This window comes from Symphalangus syndactylus, chromosome 1 (genome assembly GCF_028878055.3).
Source record: "Symphalangus syndactylus isolate Jambi chromosome 1, NHGRI_mSymSyn1-v2.1_pri, whole genome shotgun sequence".
NCBI classification, from domain to species: Eukaryota; Metazoa; Chordata; class Mammalia; order Primates; family Hylobatidae; genus Symphalangus; species Symphalangus syndactylus.
Genome location: NC_072423.2, coordinates 53,479,221 through 53,499,501, shown reverse-complemented (window position 1 = coordinate 53,499,501; position 20,281 = coordinate 53,479,221). Strand labels below are relative to the sequence as shown.

The 20,281-nt window shown below is 35.4% G+C and overlaps 1 protein-coding gene across 5 annotated transcripts in view; it reads right to left on the bottom strand.

The window, feature by feature from the left end:
- CCDC178 (coiled-coil domain containing 178) overlaps positions 1 to 20,281 on the bottom strand; it is a 515,586-nt gene that overhangs the window by 243,227 nt on the left and 252,078 nt on the right. Inside the window, exon 21 of one of the 5 annotated variants that reach the window (XM_063610737.1) lies at positions 8,940 to 9,054. The exons of the other annotated variants lie outside the window; for them this stretch is intronic. Coding sequence (XP_063466807.1) covers positions 8,940 to 9,054 — 115 coding nt within the window. The remainder of the gene's footprint in view (positions 1 to 8,939; positions 9,055 to 20,281) is intronic. 5 annotated transcript variants of the gene reach the window in all.

Below are 20,281 nucleotides of genomic sequence, written 5' to 3'. Positions count from 1 at the left end.
AGTCTCACTCTGCCACCCAGGCTGGAGTGCAGTGGCGCAATCTCGGCTCACTGCAAGCTCCGCCTGTTTGAAAGGCTAGATACCAGTGTGCTGTTTCCTGTCTATATATGTCAGATTTTAAGCTTTAGAATAGCGAAAAAATGCTCTGTGCTTGTAGTATAGGAACATATAATGGCTTGATTATATTAGAAAACAACAAGCCAGTATTATTTTGAATGTGACTTGGTTTCTTTGGGTGGTCACTTTAGGTGCCACCTCTACGTATCATTGCACAAAGACAATATGCATCACCAGCTTACATAGCAAGCAAGACCTTCCTCAGTTTCCTCAATCTCTGCTGCCACATATACCAGCTGATCTCTCTTCCTCAAAACCAATACCAGCCATGAAATTCATTAAGTTTGAAGATGTCATGTTTTGTGGTATATCCCAGGCATTTGTGTGTGTGTGTGTGTGTGTGTATGTGTTGTGTGTGTGAAATGGCTCCTTCACTTTGTAGAAGGGTAACGAAAGCCATGTAATGTTTCTTCAGGAAAACGTCCTTCTCTAGCTACTCTTGTAATCTAAGCAAGAAGTATATAGTTTCAGGGAGTTTAAGGCTCTGTGTAACCCACAGCCTCTGTGTTAAGTTCCTGTTTATAAATTATTGGAATAGACTAACAAGAAAGACCGTTAAATCTATAAGCATAAATGTTTCTGTTTTCTGGTTCTGATTTGAGGGGCATATTTCTTTTGAAGTTCTTTTGGATTCTTAACCAAAACAGCTTATTAAAACTAAATAACTTATTATTTAGAACTTGTTAAAAGAACTTATTAAAATGAAATAATCACAAAATGAAGTAATTACTCTGGAAAGTGCAATTTAAAATAGGCAACTACAGTTTTGAAATATTTGGGTGTTATATATATAGCATAAATATAATGATATCAGATGTGGGGTAAATCCTATCACTGTATACATATTGTGTAAAGTATTGGTTAATAGAAAAATAATGACTTTAATAAATAATTACATGTTAAAATTACAAATAGTTTAAGTGATATAAATATAAATTCATGGAAATAAAATAGCCATATTGTTACAAAATTAATATCAATTTTATGTCACATATAAAAACTACTTAACTAGCTCAAGTTTTTCTATCATAAAAGCAGGGGATTTTTTTTATTTCTTGGCTTGATAAGAAAACAAATTAAATGGATGTTTTCAGTTTATTAATAATCCATTGTGTTATTCTGGCTATTCTTATAACAACTTTATTCATCTTATAGTAGCACATTATTTTCTAGAAAAAAATACTGTTTCTGCTTTATGTTATGGTTTCTCTATGTATTACTTATCCATGCTATAGGTTACCTGGAGAAAGACTCCTTTTTCACTCATTTCTGGATTACAGTATTTTGCATATAGAGAATCTGTTTTTGTTTTTTTCTCTTTCTTACTCCATCCTGAGACAGGATTCAAATTTATTTGCAAACAAACACAACTTAAAAAATACATTTAAACCAGCTGAGGAAAAATAAAAGAGCAATAGATAAGCATGGGCCATAAAATAGACCTATCTACTTCCTGAAAGCAAATAACAAGGATAAGCCTACATATCCTAGCAGACACTATTAAAAGGGAAACCCAGTCAATTCAGTGCCCCTGAGATCAAACAGAACCTGCAGAATAAATCCTATTCACTCTTCCTGATACTTACACCTGACAAAAATTTCTGGTCTTAAAGTGGGTATTGTGAATTTAATGGACAACATCCTCTTTATAGTGAACACAACAATGAGCTTCATCGGAGCCATTTCTTATAGTGACCCTCAAGGTAGTAATTCTATAGAGAAGAGATAATACATGATCAGAAACAGCTTTCTGCTGGTCTGATTTAATTCAAGAAGAGATTTTATATTACCTAAAAGAATGGATTACTGAATTGCAGTTTTGACCAAAGAGATTGTAGCTATAGAGAGTTTATGTTTTTGACAATTCCTGCAATTGCCTGTGCTGTCAATTATAGAGGAACCAAACACCTCAGCACCTAGCTGTGCTGGGGTAACAGTTGACATGCTGTTGGAGCAAATGTGTAGAGGAACAGTGTGTCTCTGCATAGAGGGGAGCTGAGGAAATACTCCTAAAGTGGCTCAACATTTCTTTAGTTTCCTGTGTTCCCAATGCCAAGGTTAGTGGCTGGCAATGAATTGAATTTGCTATACTTGCGAAACTTTGGTCTTACTTTTGATATTCAAACGACCTCTATTTACTCATGCCAAAATTCTTTTTTTTTTTTTTTTTTTTGAGACGGGATCTTGCTCTGTCACCCAGGCCGGAGTGCAGTGGCACGAACTCGGCTTACTGCAACCTCCACCTCCCAGGTTCAAGCAATTCTCCTGCCTCAGCCTCCTGAGTAGCTGGGATTACAGGCACAAACCGCCATGCCTGGCTAATTTTTGTATTTTAGTAGAGGCGAGGTTTCACCATGTTGACCAGGCTGGTCTTGAACTCCTGACCTCAGGTGATCCACCTGCCTCAGCCTCCCAAAATGCTGGGAGTACAGGCGTGGGCCACCACGCCCAGCCAATTCTTTTTAAAACAAAAGACCATTTTAAAATACAATTAATACCACTTGATATGCTTTTTCTAAATATACCTGTCCTTGACTTCAGAGCTGTTTATATTTTATGTAGGTAGTTGACAAAAATCTCCTGTCCCTGGAAAATGTATAATTCAGATAGCTTTAAAATACACTCATTATATATTTAGAGTTAAATGAATATAAATATATATATAAAATGAATTTTGAAATGTAAAATATATAATATGCAAATTAAACAAAAAATACAAAGATAGTTTGAATCAAAGCTGTAATGATCATGAAAAATTTATGTTTATACATTTATAATTATATAGTTTTCAAATATGTTAGGCATGCTATTTCCTAACCACTAAAACCTTACTAGGGATATTCTACTATGAACAAATCTCATGGCCTTACCACTCTAGGAACGTCTCATATAATCTTGGTGCTTTTAGACAGTATTTTATTTTTATTATGCTCATCTTCATTCAACTGTATTTTGTTTATATTTTTGTTTTCTGGAAGATCTATGGCCTCTGGTGGGTGTTTTCAAAATTTGTTCTATATGGAAATCTATTTAACAAAACATGCTGCTTCCAAATTGTTCAAGTTTTTGCTGTTTTTATTGAAGGATGCATAATTCTTTCACTTATGAAGAAAGGTACACATTTAGGTCTTTCTATCTTGTAAAAAATAATCTATGATTTTTAATAACTGATATATATTCTTCCTGTATCATAATTTTATACTTCTTCAGAGGATGTCAAATTAATCTTCTAATAATGGTCATTATGTACAGTTCTGCTTGATTGCACTGTTTAAAATAAAATCCTTGCAATATTTTAGAATTGCATTTAGTTTTTGTTTTTGTTTTTGAGACAGGGTCTTGCTCTGCTGACCAGGCTGGATTGCAGTGGCATGACCTTGGCTCACTGCAGCCTCTGCCTCCTGGGCTGAAGTAATCCTCCCACCTCAGCATCTTGAGTAGCTGGGACTACCGGTGCAGGCTACCATGCCTGGATAATTTTTGTATTTTTAGTACAAATGGGTTTTCACCATGTTGTCCAGGCCGGTTTCAAACTCAGGAGCTCAAGTGATCTACTTGCCTCAGCCTCCCAAAGTGCTGGGATTACAAGCATGAGCCATTGTGCCTGGCTTGCATTCAGTTTTATAGAAATTTCTAATTACTTGCTGTTTTCCTTCTCCTACAAAGCATGTAGGATTTTTATGAGCAATGCTATTTTGACCTTCCTCAAAAGTTTCAAAACTACAGGTGCCACGGCTTTAAAGAGTCACTGGATAAAAAGAAAAGCTGCCATAAAAAAGAACAGATGTCCTCCCTTAGGGCTCTTACTATGCTTTTTTTCTTAAAGTTAGAGCAACTTCTAAAGTTAATGTTTCCTGCATAAGCATTCTCATCGTTACTATGTTTTCCCCAAGTCTGGTTCTGAATTTCATGAAAAGGGCAGAAATATTCCTTGCATCCATCTCCTAACGTATCTTTGCCTTCTCTAGCTAAAGCTTCTCCCATGACTGTTCTTCCTTTGTCTTGCATTGATGAGAACACTTGCTACACAGAGTTCTCTCTTCAGTGTGTCCCGGGTTTGTTTGGAACTTTCTCCTCACATCATTTAGCATTTTTCCTGTATTCTCGAGTTTTACAGCCATATCAAAAGACTAGAGTAAAAGTGATAATCCTTGAAAAGTGCTTATCATGGCTGAGTAAGGAGATTTACAATTGGCTTTTACCAGAGAATAATATTAAGACACGGAGAAGCTGTGTTAGGCCATTCTTGCACTGCTATAAAGAAATACCTGAGACTGGGTAATTTATAAGAAAAGAGATGTAATTGGCTCATGGTTCTGCAGGCTGTACAGGAAGCACAGTGGCATCTGCTTCTGAGGAGGCCTCAGGAAGCTTCCAATCATGGTGGAAGGCAAAGGGGGAGCAGGTACATCACACGGTGAGAATGGAGCAAGAGAGAGAGAGTCGGCGGGAGGTACTTTTAAACGACCAGATCTTGTAACAAATTACTCACTTTCGCAAAGACAGCACCAAGCCATAAGGGCTCTTCTCCTATAGCCCAAACACCTCCCATCAAGCCCCACCTCAGCACTGGGGATTATATTTCAACATAAGATTTTGGTGGGGACAAATATCCAAACCATATCAGAAGTTAAATTAATTGTCCAAGATCCAACACATTCAAAGTTAAATAACAGAGACTTGAAATGAGTCCATTTGATTCCAGAGCATGGGCTCTTAAATGTTATATTTATATTATTTATAGAAGCTTCCCAAGGACTATGAATGAGAACAGAGGATGAGATTTGGAATAGTGAACAGAGAAAACTGAAAGAGGACACTGACCAAAGATAGGTCATCACATGAGACACTTCTGAAACCCCAGCACAGGAACCACCTGAGTATAAGACAAATCCTTTATTTTAAGAAGGAGGAGAGTAACTGTCAACGCCATTCCATTTTCATTTGGTTTCATAGTCTTGCTTTTATCAAATTATATAAGAACAAATACTTTCTTTAAAAAAATCCTATCTTCTTCATTTTCCTATCTTTATTATATCCCAAACTACAGCAGTAATAGGAGTAACCTTATCTCTCCTTCTTTTTTCATTAACCAACAATTCCTGTTTCATATTAGTATTATTATTATTTTGAGATGGAGTCTTACTCTTATCTCCCAGGCTGGAATGCAGTGGCATGATCTCAGCTCACTGCAACCTCTGACTCCCAGGTTCAAGCGATTCTCCTGCCTCAGCCTCCCAAGTAGCTGGGAGTACCGGTGCCCGCTACCACCCGGCTAATTTTTTTTTTTTTTTTTTTGTATTTTTAGTTGAGATGGGGTTTCAGCATGTTGGCCAGGCTGGTTTCTAACTCCTGACCTCATGATCCGCCTGCCTCGGCCTCCCAAAGTACTAGGATTACAGGTGTAAGCCACCGCGACTGGCCTCTGTTTTGTATTATTGTATCCTTCTTTGCTTACATATTGATGAGAATAGGAGCATTAACACAAAATCTGTCTTCAAATTCTTTTGTCCCAACCAATACTTTAAAGTCAACCTCCACCAGAATAATCCCTTATGTTTGCTTGAGCTTCTAGTTCTCCTTTTAACATTTTTTCTAGATAAAGTTATTATTGCAGTTTTGTGGGTTTTTTTTTCTTTAGATGGGCTCTTGCTATGTTGCCCAGGCTGGTCTCCAACTCCTGTCTATTGCTTTTTCCTGGGCTCAAGATATCCTCTCGCCTCAGCCTCCCAGTAGTTGGGACTACAGGTGTTCCCCTCTGTGCCCACCTCTCATTATTGCAGATTTTAATTCATATATCTCATCTGAAGCCCCAAAATAATGCCTACTTTCATCTGTTTTTGAACTTTGCAGAGACAGTGCTTTGCTGGTTTCTATCTGAAACACTAAGCAGAGGCCACTGCAATGCCTTAACGACCTACAGTGATTATTCTCTGGCCTTAAACCGCTGAAGTGAAGCTACCACTTGGGCACACAGCATTTTGCTTTAGAGTTTCAGGACTTTAGAGTTTCAGGAAGAAGCTTAAAGCCTGTGCCTCTGGCAGTGACACCCCTGTCTCTGCTGGTCTCTACCCAATATGCTGACATTATCCCTCTATTCTCTCTTTACTGTCATTGGAATAATACTCTTTGCTTCTACAACTGCCTTCCATCCAAAAATGTCTATTGCTTTTTCTGGAACCTCTGTTCTCTGATCAGTTCTCCACTTTTTCATACTCTTAATAGAACATTCCTACTGATTTTTTTTCTTTAACTGAAATCTATGTCTCCACCAGGACACCTATGTAGTTAAGGGAGAGGTAGGCAGGTGTGTTCTCTTGTCTTTTATTTCCCCTTCCACACCCACTCCTCCAGCTTCCTATGAGTCACTTCCTTTAAAGATCATGCCATCCAGGTATAACACCTGACAACCCTTCGTTTTACTTTACTTATTGTCACTCTCCTACTTTTGCTAAAGACTTCTTTACACCTTAAATAGTGAAATTGTCTTTAATGATTTTAACATCCATAGAGTTGTCCAATCTGACCCTCTTAGAGTGCTTCAGCTTCCTCAAAGATTATATCCACAGCTCTGTAACCCCCTGAACTCATTGGCACACCCATTTTTGCCACCCCAAAATGTCTCACTTCTGAAATTTTAAACCAATCATCCCATTTTGTAACTATAGTATTTTTCTCTTACTCTCATATTTTGTGATTTATTTGCTGGGCCCAGCAAGAGATTTACGCTCTATATTTCACTCAGTAAATAAGAACTTTAAGGTGAGAACTGTCTTAGCTTCTCCTGTCTCCATCCTTCACATTTTGGTTTTCACAGCCATTTTTCCCCCTCCTTCACTAGAAGACAAATATCTTCACTTATCTGGGTACAAGTTCTCTTATGCTTTTACTCTGTATTTTCCATTCACTAGCAAATTTGCTTTTCTTTTCCTTTCTATCCTCCTTAGATACCAACTCTATCATTTCAATTACTTACTCTGTCTTCAGTACACTTTTTGTTTCATATTTGTGTTTAGGTCTCAAGCAATCTACAAAATTCCAGCTCTGAATTTTTTTAAAAATAAGAGTTTTCCTTTAATTTTGAGCTGCTGACATGGGAGAAAATGACCTGCTGCTACTACTACACATTCAAGGTCTGTAAGTGAATCTGCTTCCTCAATGCTTCGTCTATGTTTTCAGCCAGCCATATCTCACTTATACTTTTCAACAATAAATCTCTTCATTAAATCTCTGACTTTACAATATTTTCATTTTCTTATTTAAAGATTGAACTCACCTCATTTAAAAGCCATCTTATTGAATGAACTCATGTCCTTTGCAGGTACATGGATAAAGCTGGAAGCCATCATTCTCAGCAAACTAACACAGGAACAGAAAACCAAACACCGCATGTTCTCACTCATAAGTGGGAGTTGAAGAATAAGAACACATGGACACAGGGAGGGGAACATCACACACCAGAGGACTGTCGGGGGGTTGAGGGAAAGGGGAATGAGAGCATTAAGACAAATACCTAGTGCATGCGTGGCTTAACAGGTTGACACGTGCAGCAAACCACCATGGCACAGGTATACATGTGTAACAAACCTGCACGTTCTGCACATGTATCCCAGAACTTAAAGTAAAATAAAATTAAAAAATAAAAATTTAAAATTAAATTAAAAACCATCTTATTTGCCACCTTTCTTCTCTATCCTTTCTAACCAAGGCCAGTGCTTCTGCCAGGACTCTGTGTGTTCCAATTCCATTCTGCATCCTTGGGGAGTTGGCTTTGCGAAACATCTCCTTTGCTCGTGTAAAACACATTAACATTTCTTCCTCTATTAGTTTTTTCTCCTCAGCAAATAAGCATGCTCAAGTGCCCCCACCTTAAAAAAGTCCCTTTACTCTATTTCTGTCGACTGATTTCCCTCTTTCTAACACAATCTATGCTTTTGAAAGAATAAGCTATAATGAATTTGTCTAACATCTCACTTTCTAGTTTCTTTTCAGCACATTGAAATATGGCTTCTTCCTCCACCACTCTGTCAAACTTCTTAACTATGATCTATTAATTATCTCTAGTATCTTTTACTTTTCTGCATTATTTGACATATTTGACTACTCCTTTTCTGTAGAAACCATTTTTTTACTTTGCCTGATGGTTGATTTTCTTCCTTTTTTTCCCACAACTTTTCATATGATCTTCTGAATGTTCGTGCTCATGAAATTCTTATGTTCTCATGAAATATGAGTGCTCCGCAAATTCCTCTGTATCCTTAGCAACCTGCTCTCACTTCTCTCAGTGCACTTTTTCTTTGATACTTTAATAACACCATATGCAAATGCTTCCCAAAACTTCAATGCAATATTTGTCCCTAGGATCCAGAGATGTATTAACATCTTACATCTCTGCTTAGATGGGACAGACAACCCAACCCAGTCTTTTCAAAATTAAACTCATAATCCCCTCTCCGTCACAGGTGCTCTTCCTCTTAGTAAAAGGCATTTGTCACTTACCCGGTTTCATAAGCTAGAAACCTGAGACTTATCTTCAACTCCTCTGTCCCACCAGTTCCCACATCCAATTAGTGACTAAGGTTTCAGCAAGTCCCATTAATTTTCTTTCAAAATGTTCCTTTCTTCTCTTTATTTATCCCTATTCTCACTGCCTTTCTTGAAATATTTATTAAGGCTGGATTACTGTAAGAATCTCCCACCTGTATTCCCGTCTCCAAACACATTCCAATCACAATTCAGTCTTCACACTGCTGACAGTGTGACCCTCTTTATAAAGAGTCAGAATGGGTGTATCCATTAGCACCTTAAAACCTTGGATTCACTTCTCTTTCCTTGCAGGATAATGTTCAGATTTAGTTTCCAGTGCCATTTGCAGCTCCGTACACGAAGGTCCCCCACTACATGGCCATGCGGACTTTTACTTTTGGCTGACTTGGTCTATTCAGAGATAAACCATGTTTTCAATTGCACTGTTATCTTTGTCAATAAGTGCTATCCAAATTTCTATCATATACTGTTTCTACATGGCTAGCTCCTACCTATTCTTAAAAATTTTAAATCAAAATTTAGATCAAAGTCATCTTATTGGTGAAACCCTCCACGGGCCCCTATTTTGATTTAGATGCTTCTTCTTGAACAGTTCAATGCACCCCACATTTATCACCCTGTACTTTTTTTTTTCTCATTCCATTTCTCTGTCTAGATTGTAAGCTCAATGCAGTCGGCACCATAGTGATAACAATTTTATATACAACTTTCAACAATATCTGGCCTGTGTTAGTCCTTCCAGAGCTGTTTAATGAATTTATTCCTTGATGGACTACTAAAGCACTCAGTAAAAAAAAAAAAATATATATATATATATAAATATATATATTAAAACTATATATATGGTTTTAAGGAACATATAGTAGCAAGGAAAATAATTACTGCTAAGTGAAAAAATGTGTATAAAATTACAAGTTAATCATTACAGTTTTGTAAAAAATATAGATGTAGAGAGAAAAAGAACATAAAAATTTCTCCAAATATTGATGGTTGAATTATAGATCTGGGTTTATTGACAACTTTTCTCTTTTCAGAGTAATTTCAGTAAATAATTTTATTAACTAGTCTTAATTCAAATACTATTTTTAAAGCCCTGCTTTGTCTTCTTGTTGCATTATCTGTTTGATCAAATTTTACCTGTATATCATTCTTCTTTGTCTTCTATTCTCTGCCATAACACAAAGGAAATATAACCCAAGCATAATTTTAAAAAGAAATAGCAAACTAATGTCTCTCTCTGTCATAACACAAAGGAAATATAATCCAAGTATGATTTTAAAAAGAAATAGCAAAATAGTGTCTCTTCTCCCAAAAGTTTTCAACACAGAGGTATAGAGCAATGTTTACCAATCAAATTGTTTATGCAAATAACTGCATCTAGATTGGCTTGTAACTAAGTGCAGTGGAAACTATCATTCACCTCTGATGAGCCAAGCAGATAGCATATGCAAATCTCAGAGCTGCATAATAGCTTTTTCTGGACCTCTAACTTCAGTTTCCTTTCAGAATATTAGTTTTAACACCACTAGTCTACAAACTTCATGGACATTAATGGGACAGATTCCTTTTTTTTAAATTTTTTTGGCTTGTTTTTTTCTGGCAGAAAGTTTTTCAAGATATAAATGATAAATATATTATGCTGCAAATATCTGTTTTTTATAACACCAAATTATGGGACTTAGACATTTGCTTGGAGGCTATTCAAATAGCTTTTATGCAAATCACTTAAGAATATGACTTGAAAATAAATGTACATTAAATTTTTATTAAATGAGTCCATCATTTATTTTACCCTAAAACATCACATTTTCCTACTGAGTTTTGAAAATTGGCAAAATCTTAGGCATTACTTTCTTTTGCTGATTTGGTATTAGTGGTGTAGATATCAAAACTTGATTCCATATTGTACATAGGTACCTTATGTTTTCTATTTACGCATAACTAAGTCCTTCTTTATATCCATGTATCCTTAAAGAAAAGAAGAAATCTTCCCCCTAATGTTAATACTTTTTTATTAACTGGATTACCTTTATTAGTAATTTTTTTCACTATTAACTCAACAGATCAGTAATTTTGATACATTTCATTAGATCCAGTATATCATAATGATTTTAAAAGGTATGCTAATTATAAAATATAATCCAATGAGTCATACTAAATTTCTCAAAGACATCCTGGAAGAAATAGACTTAGAATAAAAATTACATTTTTCTATGTGTTGCTACAATTTTAAAAATGTGCTATTGTTATTGTCCAGTATCACATATTTTAATCTCAAACATGTTGCAGAATGTGATCTACTTCAATATTTCCTTATATATCAATTATGTAAGTTACATTAGTAACAAACCTAAGACTATATGCCATCACAAAACAGTTGGTATATGCAATTCAGGTACAATTTACATTGCTGTACAAAGTTGCTTTGCAAATTTCCTTTAGCTGTACAAAACAAGAGGTAAAAATTTTAACGTATTGCTTAAATTGTGAAAGTATGGGGTAATTTCCTTCTACTCTTGGCCTATGCCACTTGTCTATGACAATAGCTTGCTATCACATTTAAGACCTTTATTCAGGAGGTTAATGCGAGGTAGGAACTCCATTCAATGTTATTTTGGCTTAAGGGCATAATGTCACAATTTGGTGCATCCTCTAATGACTTTTTTTTTCTAAAGGCAGCTTATAGCTTAGACCTAGTTCAGCGAATTTCCTTGTAAGGTCCTTGGAAGACTGGAGGAAAAAAAGTACAATTGATTGCGTGGCCAAATTTCTGTTCATGCCTGCTTACTGATTTTTGTTCATTTCACAAATAAACAAGGCATGAATACATCAACCCACAAACCATAAACAATAAAGAACTTCATCCTGTAAGTTTGCTACGGCCAGCAGTTTGTGGCTGAATCTGCTATTTGTCATAAGATAAATGATAAAGTGATTGCCATTTGTCACTGAATACACAAGAGGAGTGCTCAGCTGTGAACCACTCAAATGCAGACAACAGTAAATATTGCCATTCTTATACGAACTTCCTTCAAAAGGGCCCCCTAAAACTATAAAAATAAAAGGACATTTGTGTTTTGGGTAAAAATTCTTAATCTTTTAACCTAAGAAGATAAATTGTCAAATAAGCAATAAGCATCTGAGTACTCCCAGTTAAAAACCTTGTATTTACTACAACATGAAATGCATGCAAACATGGGCCATCTTTTATAAAGAAAGGTGTTTTATAAAGTTGAGCATTGAATATAATTTATATGTATTGTTCCCACTTTTGTACTGTTCAGTGATTTTTAATACAAACTTTTTTATGTTTCTGAGAATCAGTGGTGCTTGACGGCTTTCAACTATATTAATAGAGGTTATAACAGTGCCCATACATTGATATAGTCTGTGTTTTATCTAAACTCTGATTGAATTTAGGGAGTCCCTAAATTCTGTGTTGCTATACTTGCTGCCAACTACATAAACTTTATTAATTTCTTTCAAAGGCTACCTAACAACAACAAAATAGGGAAGTATATGCAAATGACATATTAAGAAAAAAAGTCACTAATCATAAAATCTCAAGTTATAACATTCCTTAGTGGCAAACACCATACCATGTTATAAGGGAACATCATAATTACAGCACCTTATACTACAATAAAAAATCCCCAAAATGTGAAGCTTAATATATAAAATAAATTTTTACTTGGTATCATTGTGACTTGCAAGAAAAAGGTAAAAAATGTAAAATAGCTGACACATATTGTTTGAGATTTAAAAAAATGTTTATAACTCTCAGTTTTATCATGGAATATATCACTTTTCACAAGAGAACTCAGATTAAATAACACATAACCTGAAATATCTTTACACCATTAGACACAGTTCCTTCAAGATTAAGGCTGAAATACATTGGTGGAGAAATGTAGGGAAGTATGCACTTTATAGTATCTTTAAATCCAAGCTGAATAACAAGTAGAAAAATAAGTATTTAGTGGCAGATATTTCCAGAAGCTGATCTTTTAAATTCAGATGATTGTAATTTTTCTAAAGTACTACAATAAGATTACATTTTAAAAAATCAAATTGTAACTCTGTCTTTTATACTATCTTTCAATATAACAAATTTCAAATTCTTCAAAATATACTTGTAATAACATTTTTAAAATCTCACTCTTTATATTATGTGCTAAAGCATGTTGAGAAATCTTTCAAATCTTTGGTGCTGGGAGTTGAAATTTCCTGACATAAGCTAATACATTTTTCATCAAGTGCTAATAGATGAAAATGATTAGATCAAAGGAATGTATGCATAGTCTCTCACTATATATGTCAACATGACAAGTCAAATTAATTTTATAAATATTTATTTAGTTATTGATCTATTATACATTACTGAGATATATAAAAAAGTGTAACTCTAAAATCATTTAACATTATTGTGAATTTCTATATATTAAAATGGAAAATCCTTATCATTTGTCTTATATTCATATATAATCATAAATATATCCCAATGTCTCTTTAAAAAGTATATTTGCAATGTGACCATTTGGTTTAATGATCAATTGTTAAGTAAGAGGAGCTAATACTATTGTTTTTAAAACATAAACATAGGCTATATGAATCTCAGTTTTTAATTACATCACACCAATACTTGTTTCTTACCTTTTTCTCTAAAGAATTTATTTTTCTATTGATTTCTACATTATCTACCAGTTACTTTATTTTTCTATCTTGATAAATCCATTTTAAATGGATTAGGTTATTTCACCGATATATGCATTTTACTGGCTTTACAACAGTCAAAATATTGTTTCAGGGGCTTTTTTGTTGTTGTTGTGGTATATAAACAGAAAACAGAAAAAGGAAAGGCTGACTTTTAGGCTTTTGACAGGAGTCTTGTATAAGTGGAAGACTTTTAATTCTCAAATTGTTTCACTTCAATAACTCTTTTAAAGTTGTTGCGCCAAGATGCCTGGCGGATTAAGCTCCATTGCCTTTTCTTGTTTTGAACTAATGTATTCTTGATCACCGTTTAATGAAACTATATACCACATGGAGATTTCACATTAGATAAGCCATGTGAAACCCTCATCAGACAAGTAGCTCTGGCTGGTGGTAATCCTTCAGATGAAAATTTCAGACTAGCAGGTTTTCCAATTTAAATGAGCCCCTTTAACTATAAAAAATTGGCACGGTATGATTGCTAAAAATTATTTTTAAATTTTTATGTTGCCAAAGTACCCTGGTGGCTGTGAAAAACAGAAATACTGCCGTAAATACAGAAAACATTAACTGGTCACTGAGGGGATCCAATTTACAACCCATAGAGACAACTCACACAGCTCACTGACACTGGCACTATTGGGTTTGTGATAGGGCATTCAGCTCTGCTCCCCCCACACAGAAGCCAAGCTCATCTTAAATATGCAATTAAATAGATTTATTCTACAAGTTTCTCTAGTCAGTGGTTATTAGTCACTCTTACTTCACTGCACTCTGATCTATAGAATTTTCATGATGTGTTCAGGTAGCCTTTAGGAAGCAACAGAACTTGCTATGAATTTTCAATGAAAAATTATTTGGGAGATTCACATGTGCTTTTTAATATTTTATTAGAGTGATTCAGTTTATCTTAAAAGACTTATCCATTCTCTATCTATGTTTACTCTAACCCAGAATCACTGCCACCTATTAATATGTCTACAGCTTAAAGTATAACTAGTGGAAATAAGTTATTTTCAGCTTAAGTTTGAATTGTAGATTTGGATTTCAAACAAGAAGGAAAAAGAGGATGTTTAGATTTGTTTTTTAGTGTATATAATATTTTGTTTTAGCCTGTCACAAATGTCAATGACTTGTGCACAAGCACAGATTATGTCAAGAGACTATGCCTCTTTTGTTCATAGTATATAACATTAGTAGATATTTGTTTGAAAAAAATACTCATGATGTATTTACTTTGGAATGCCACTGTCACCTAATTTTGACATATAAGATATTGTACAGAGTAAAAGGAAGAATGTTACCCAAGAAGCAAACAAAGTAATGGCTACTTACAAGGAACCAAAAGCTATGACTCCAAGTTTCAGATATGAGGAATAAGCAATGCAATCAATAGTTCTTTGCAAGCAGTGAAGGCAGGACAAAAGACTGAATAATAAGACAGTCTAATATATACATACATTACTGCCATTAACCAAACGGATATACACTAACCAGTACACACTAACCAGAAAACGAAGAACCTAGTAAGTTTAAAATAGAAAGTTGCTGCAGCCAAAGGCATTCAACTGTGCCCTTCTTCAAATATTAGTCTATATTTGGGGGAAAACTTCACAGACTCAGAATCCTACAGGATTTTGTTTAATGAATCAATTGCTTCCAATTATGTTTCCTTTATTGATGAACTACCAGAGCACATTCTGCAATAGTGAAGTATTATATAGTTTACTAAAAAATGATGGGAAAATATGTACAGTTATTAACATAAGTATTACAAAATTTAAAAAAACCAACATCTTTCAAGGAGCAGAGTGGTCATTACTCAGGTTTACTTAACCTGCTCACAGTTACTTATTGAAATCAGGTCACTGTGGTATTACTGCTTCTTGTAACTAGTTGCACTCAAGTGAAGCAGAATAGAAAGGTTAATTTGCATCTATACGAGACCAAAAAGACTCAAGTAAAGATCTGTACACAGCCTTTTTTTTCCGAAAGTATGACAACAGCAATACTGTAAAGATAGCCATCTAATATCTTTCGGGTGAATGTGGGGGTGTGACTCCTTAGCCCCCTCTTCCACAGAAAGGTGCACTGCAGCTTAAAGAAATCATTTGAGAGAAGGTTGGGAAAGGGGTGTGCTCATCCTGCATCACAATTACTGCAAGAAAGGGGAAACTGGAAAGTACAGAGGGAAACTTGCAAGGATGAACAAGAAGAGAAAACCCCAATTTCTTCCAGAGTATGCAGTGTGGCAGGGAAAGTCTTGTTTTAAAGAAAAAGGAAAAAACCTTCCATGACAAATGAAGGCATGCAGAAAAGAGATATGGATGAAAGGGGTAAGAGTACATTGCGACTATTGCTTTAAATCTTTGTAAACACACAAACACAAGGGAAAAAGCACACGAAATCATTATAATCCAGTATGTATTATTATCTTTTCTAGTATCTGGTTTATATTAGCTACAGTATGAAACCACAGTCTGCAGAGAAATTAAATAACCTCCCTTGGAACATTTTTAAAAAGAACTTTAAAAATAAAAATAAAGTCAAAAGTAGAAGGTTATTACACAAGGAGATCACAGCAAACAAATATAGAAAAGACATATCAAAAATTTTTCTCACAAAGAGAAATTTAGATATATTTAGTAAAAGGGGAAGTTCTGATTTGGTACCACTTAATTTAAGGTAATCTTGAATACCCTTAAGAAGAGCAGAGAAAACCTGGGCTTTTTGTATGAAGGTTAAAGAAGATGTTACATAGAAAGTATCATCTTAAAATACCTATGGGTCAGTAGTTTCCAACTTTATTTTCTTGCTCTGGTGGTTCACCAGAATGACTATCTCTAGAGTGAGAAAATGGGTATTGTTTGAAAGAAAAAACCCCCACTACACTACCACTACCAACACCACCAACACCAACCGCAACAACAAATCTCTCCAGGCTTACAGAGTTCATCTTTCATCTGCCTTAATGATTCCATATTTCATCTATTCAGTCATGCCTCTAAGAATAATTTATTGATTATCTAATATATGTCAAGTATTGTAATATGTTCAAGTTAGATACGTATGATGTAGTTGATGAGGCCTGTTTCAAGATGCTTAGTACTCACATAAATATGTACAGTACATGATAAAACTTGGAATTTGCCATTCAAAATGTTTAAAATTACATATCACTCTTTCTACTAGGAAATTATTCTGATTTTCAATCTAATAAGCTGCCTTACATGAGTAAAAGAGTGTGTATGTGTGTGTGTGTGTATTTTAAACTGGGTATTTTAATCTTAAATAGCAACTTAGCACTCTTAACAGTTGTCTATGGTGTCAGCCAATCCCAGATCACCTCTTCTGTCTGTAGTCCAGACGCACTGACCATAGTATGTGTGTTAACAACCTAAGAAAGTATTTTCTTACATGTGTAGTGACCAAAACATAGTCAAAGATTATTTTTAAGTGACAATGTTATAATTCTGCATAATTAATAAAAGAGAAACAAGGACATAGTTGAGGTTAAAGTCTATGGAGCCACATGATGATTCATCAGCAGAGAAACTCTCCTCCCTGAGTTTCCTTGTTTAGTTTTATGTTGGGGTATTGAGATTTTTACTTTTTCTTTCAGCGCATCCTCGTGAATCTACCTAGCCTATAAAGGATTGCCCAGAGACCAAGATTTGGACCTTCTGCTAGACTGTGCTGTTTTCATGTTGTTAAATTGGAAACTCTTTTCCAGAACCTCTTTCCCTCCACAATTCTAGATTAGAAGTGATCAATACATTAACTGGTATCAGATTTGGAAGGTGGAAGTGAAGCACTGACTCTTACTTTTAGAAGACCTTTGCAGTCAGAGAGAGCAGTAGGAAGAGGTCGTGACAGACAGACAGACATGCTGTATTAGTCCGTTTTCACACTGCTATAAAGAACTGCCTGAGACTGGGTAATTTATAAAGGTAAGCGGTTTAACTGACTCACAGTTCTGCATGGCTGGGGAGGCCTCAGGAAACTTACAATCATGGAGGAAGGCAAAGGGGAGACAAGGCACATCTTACATGGTGGCAGGAGAGAGAGAGAGAGAGAGAGAGACTGAGAGAGAGAACTGCCAAATATTTTTAAACCATCAGATCTCATAAGAACTCACTGACTATCATGAGAACAGCATGGGGGAAACCGCCCCCATGATCCATCACGTCCCATCAGGTCCCTCCCTTGACATGTGGGGATTACAATTCAAGATGAGATTTGGGTGGGGACACAGAGCCAAACCACATCATATGGCCCACCCTGTCTCCACTCCATGACTCCACATTCAGTTCATCTTCACCTGTAGCCTCTTTTCGCAATAGATGCAACCTTTTCTCTCCTGACAAAGGAAGTTACTCTCTTCTTGTATGACATTTCCTAATGTCAATCCCCTTCAGAGAAATACTGACCTCTTTAAGACACACCCTCAATACATCTCATTCCTTCTAGGCTTATAACCAGACTCAAGTTCAGGGAGGACTCAGGGATCAGATACAAAATGTGACTTTGAGTATGCACCACATACATCAAAATAATGTGAAAATGTTGAAAATTTGTATAAACAAAAACTTGCTAGGTATGTATAGAAATTAGCCTAAAGATATTAGTTTAGGGTGAAATAAATCAGGCCAAATTTATTCATATGGTTGCCCTAATGAGAGGTTCTGGATTCAAAGTATTTTCTTGAGCGGATAGAAAAATCTCCAGTTGAGTGGTGAGTCATCTAAACCCAAGACCCAAAGTTGGCCAATGTAAAATGAAGTTGAAATGCTAGAACTTCCTTGGTATATGAAAGAAGGTAGCCAGTCTCAGAGAGATCAGAATCCTGAAGTGGATTTACCATGTAAAGTCTACTTAACAGTTTCTGCCTATATTTTCTGGGTAGTTCGATACTCCCTTCACAAGGCTTTGAAAAATACAATGGGGAAGGGAATACCAACATTCTTCAAGAGCTCAGTTATTCTTTGCTGGCTAAGAGTGACCTGGGGAAATATTACCATCAAAATCAAGTATCTGAATGCAATAGGGATAAAGAAATGCTGGAGTGTAGGGACCAAATAACAGCACTAAACCAGCAAAGACAATGTGATAAAACGGTGGACTCAGTCATGGTGCCAGTTAGGTAAAATGCCATGCAGGATAGGGTAATGTTCTCCAGAATGTGGAACATGCTCTAAATCAGCAATCAGTATAGGGTCTGTGGTTTGTGGTTATGGTACTCAAAATTTTAAAGATGTCCCTCTAAGATTTCCATCTTAGGCTTATTCAAACACTACTCTGGGCACTGCTCAGAAAAGACTTAGCAAATGAAATTAAGGGAATTAATCAAATGTCCTTAAAATATGGAGATTATCTTGGATTATCCAAACAAGCCCAGCATAATCACATGAGACCTTAAAAGCAGCAGCAGAAGGCAAAAGAGGAAAGCAGGAAAGATGAAACAAATGAGAAGGTCAGAGGGATTTCAAAGGTGAGAAGAATTAGATCCACCTGCTGGTTCTAAGGTGTAAAGGGACACATGTCAGGGGCAGAAAAAGATCTCTAGGACTAAGAGTGGCCATGGGCAATAACCAGCAACTAAGCGGATGCTTCAGTTTTAACAACCACAGGAACTGATTTCAGCCAACAACCTGAATGCATTTGGAGGCAGATTCACCCCTAGAACTTCCAGTAGGAAATGCAACTCTGCCAACACCTTGATTTCAACCAAGCTTGTCAGATTTCTACAGATAGAACTGTAAGATATTAAATGGACATTATTTTAAGCATTTTAGTTTGTGGAAATCTGTTATAGCAGCAATAGAAAATGACTACAGTGGTTCATGTATTAAGGGATAGAAATAATAGAAAATTTTCCTGAGAGGATAATGCAATCGTTTGATTGAACTTGAAGTTGAAACTTCCATCTGGTCATTTTGGAATCCTGATGACAGTGAATCAACAGGCAAAAAATGTGATAGTCTACTAGCCTGGATGATTGATTATGACTTTCAAGGAGAAATTGAGCCACTACTACTTAATGCAAGTAAGGGAGACTAGGTCTGAAATGCAGGAGTTTCTTTGGGGCATCAGTTAGTACTCCCATGACCTGTGATGAAAGTAAATGGAAAATTATAACCAAGACAGGATGGCTAATAACACAAACCCCATGGAAATGAAGATTTGTGTCATCTGCATAGACAAGCAATTATAACAAGATGAGGGGTTTGCTGAGGGCAAGTAGTATAAGCAGCAGAAGAATAAAGTTATAAATAAAGTTGTAAAGTTATATGTGAGCAGATGACCAGTTGGAGAAACAAGAACAATTGCAATTATGGCTATTTCTTCTTTGTCTTGACATGAATATATTTATATATTATATATGTATTCATATTTATATATTTACATATATGTAAGTTATTTTTGTCCCATCTACCTCCAGTAATATTTAACACAAGATTTAGTATTAGTGGTTAGCCCTGTATCTTGGTATTTACATTACAGGATAGCATACAAGGAGTTACTTAGCCAAATGTACAAAGTGATATGAACTATGTATCCTGTTTTGGCTAAGCAATTGGCATATTTTTGTTGTATGGAGACTAGTTTTAACATGAGAATCAGAAGAAGTATTTGCAATTGACTTTATTTAGAAGCAAAATGTATTTTTTAAAGGCATGAGTGGATGTCAAGCTCAAAAGGGTAGACTGCACTGAATTATGTTATTATCAACTTGGTTTAGTTGGGAACTACATTTCTCACAAAACCTTTGACTATAAGATTCCAGTTTAGAGTATGTCAAAAGAAAAAAACATGAAGAATTTGCATGGGATTTTGAAAGCATACTGAAGTGGTAGCCCTAGTCTTGGATGGTCACCATGGTCATATATGGTGACAGATAGAT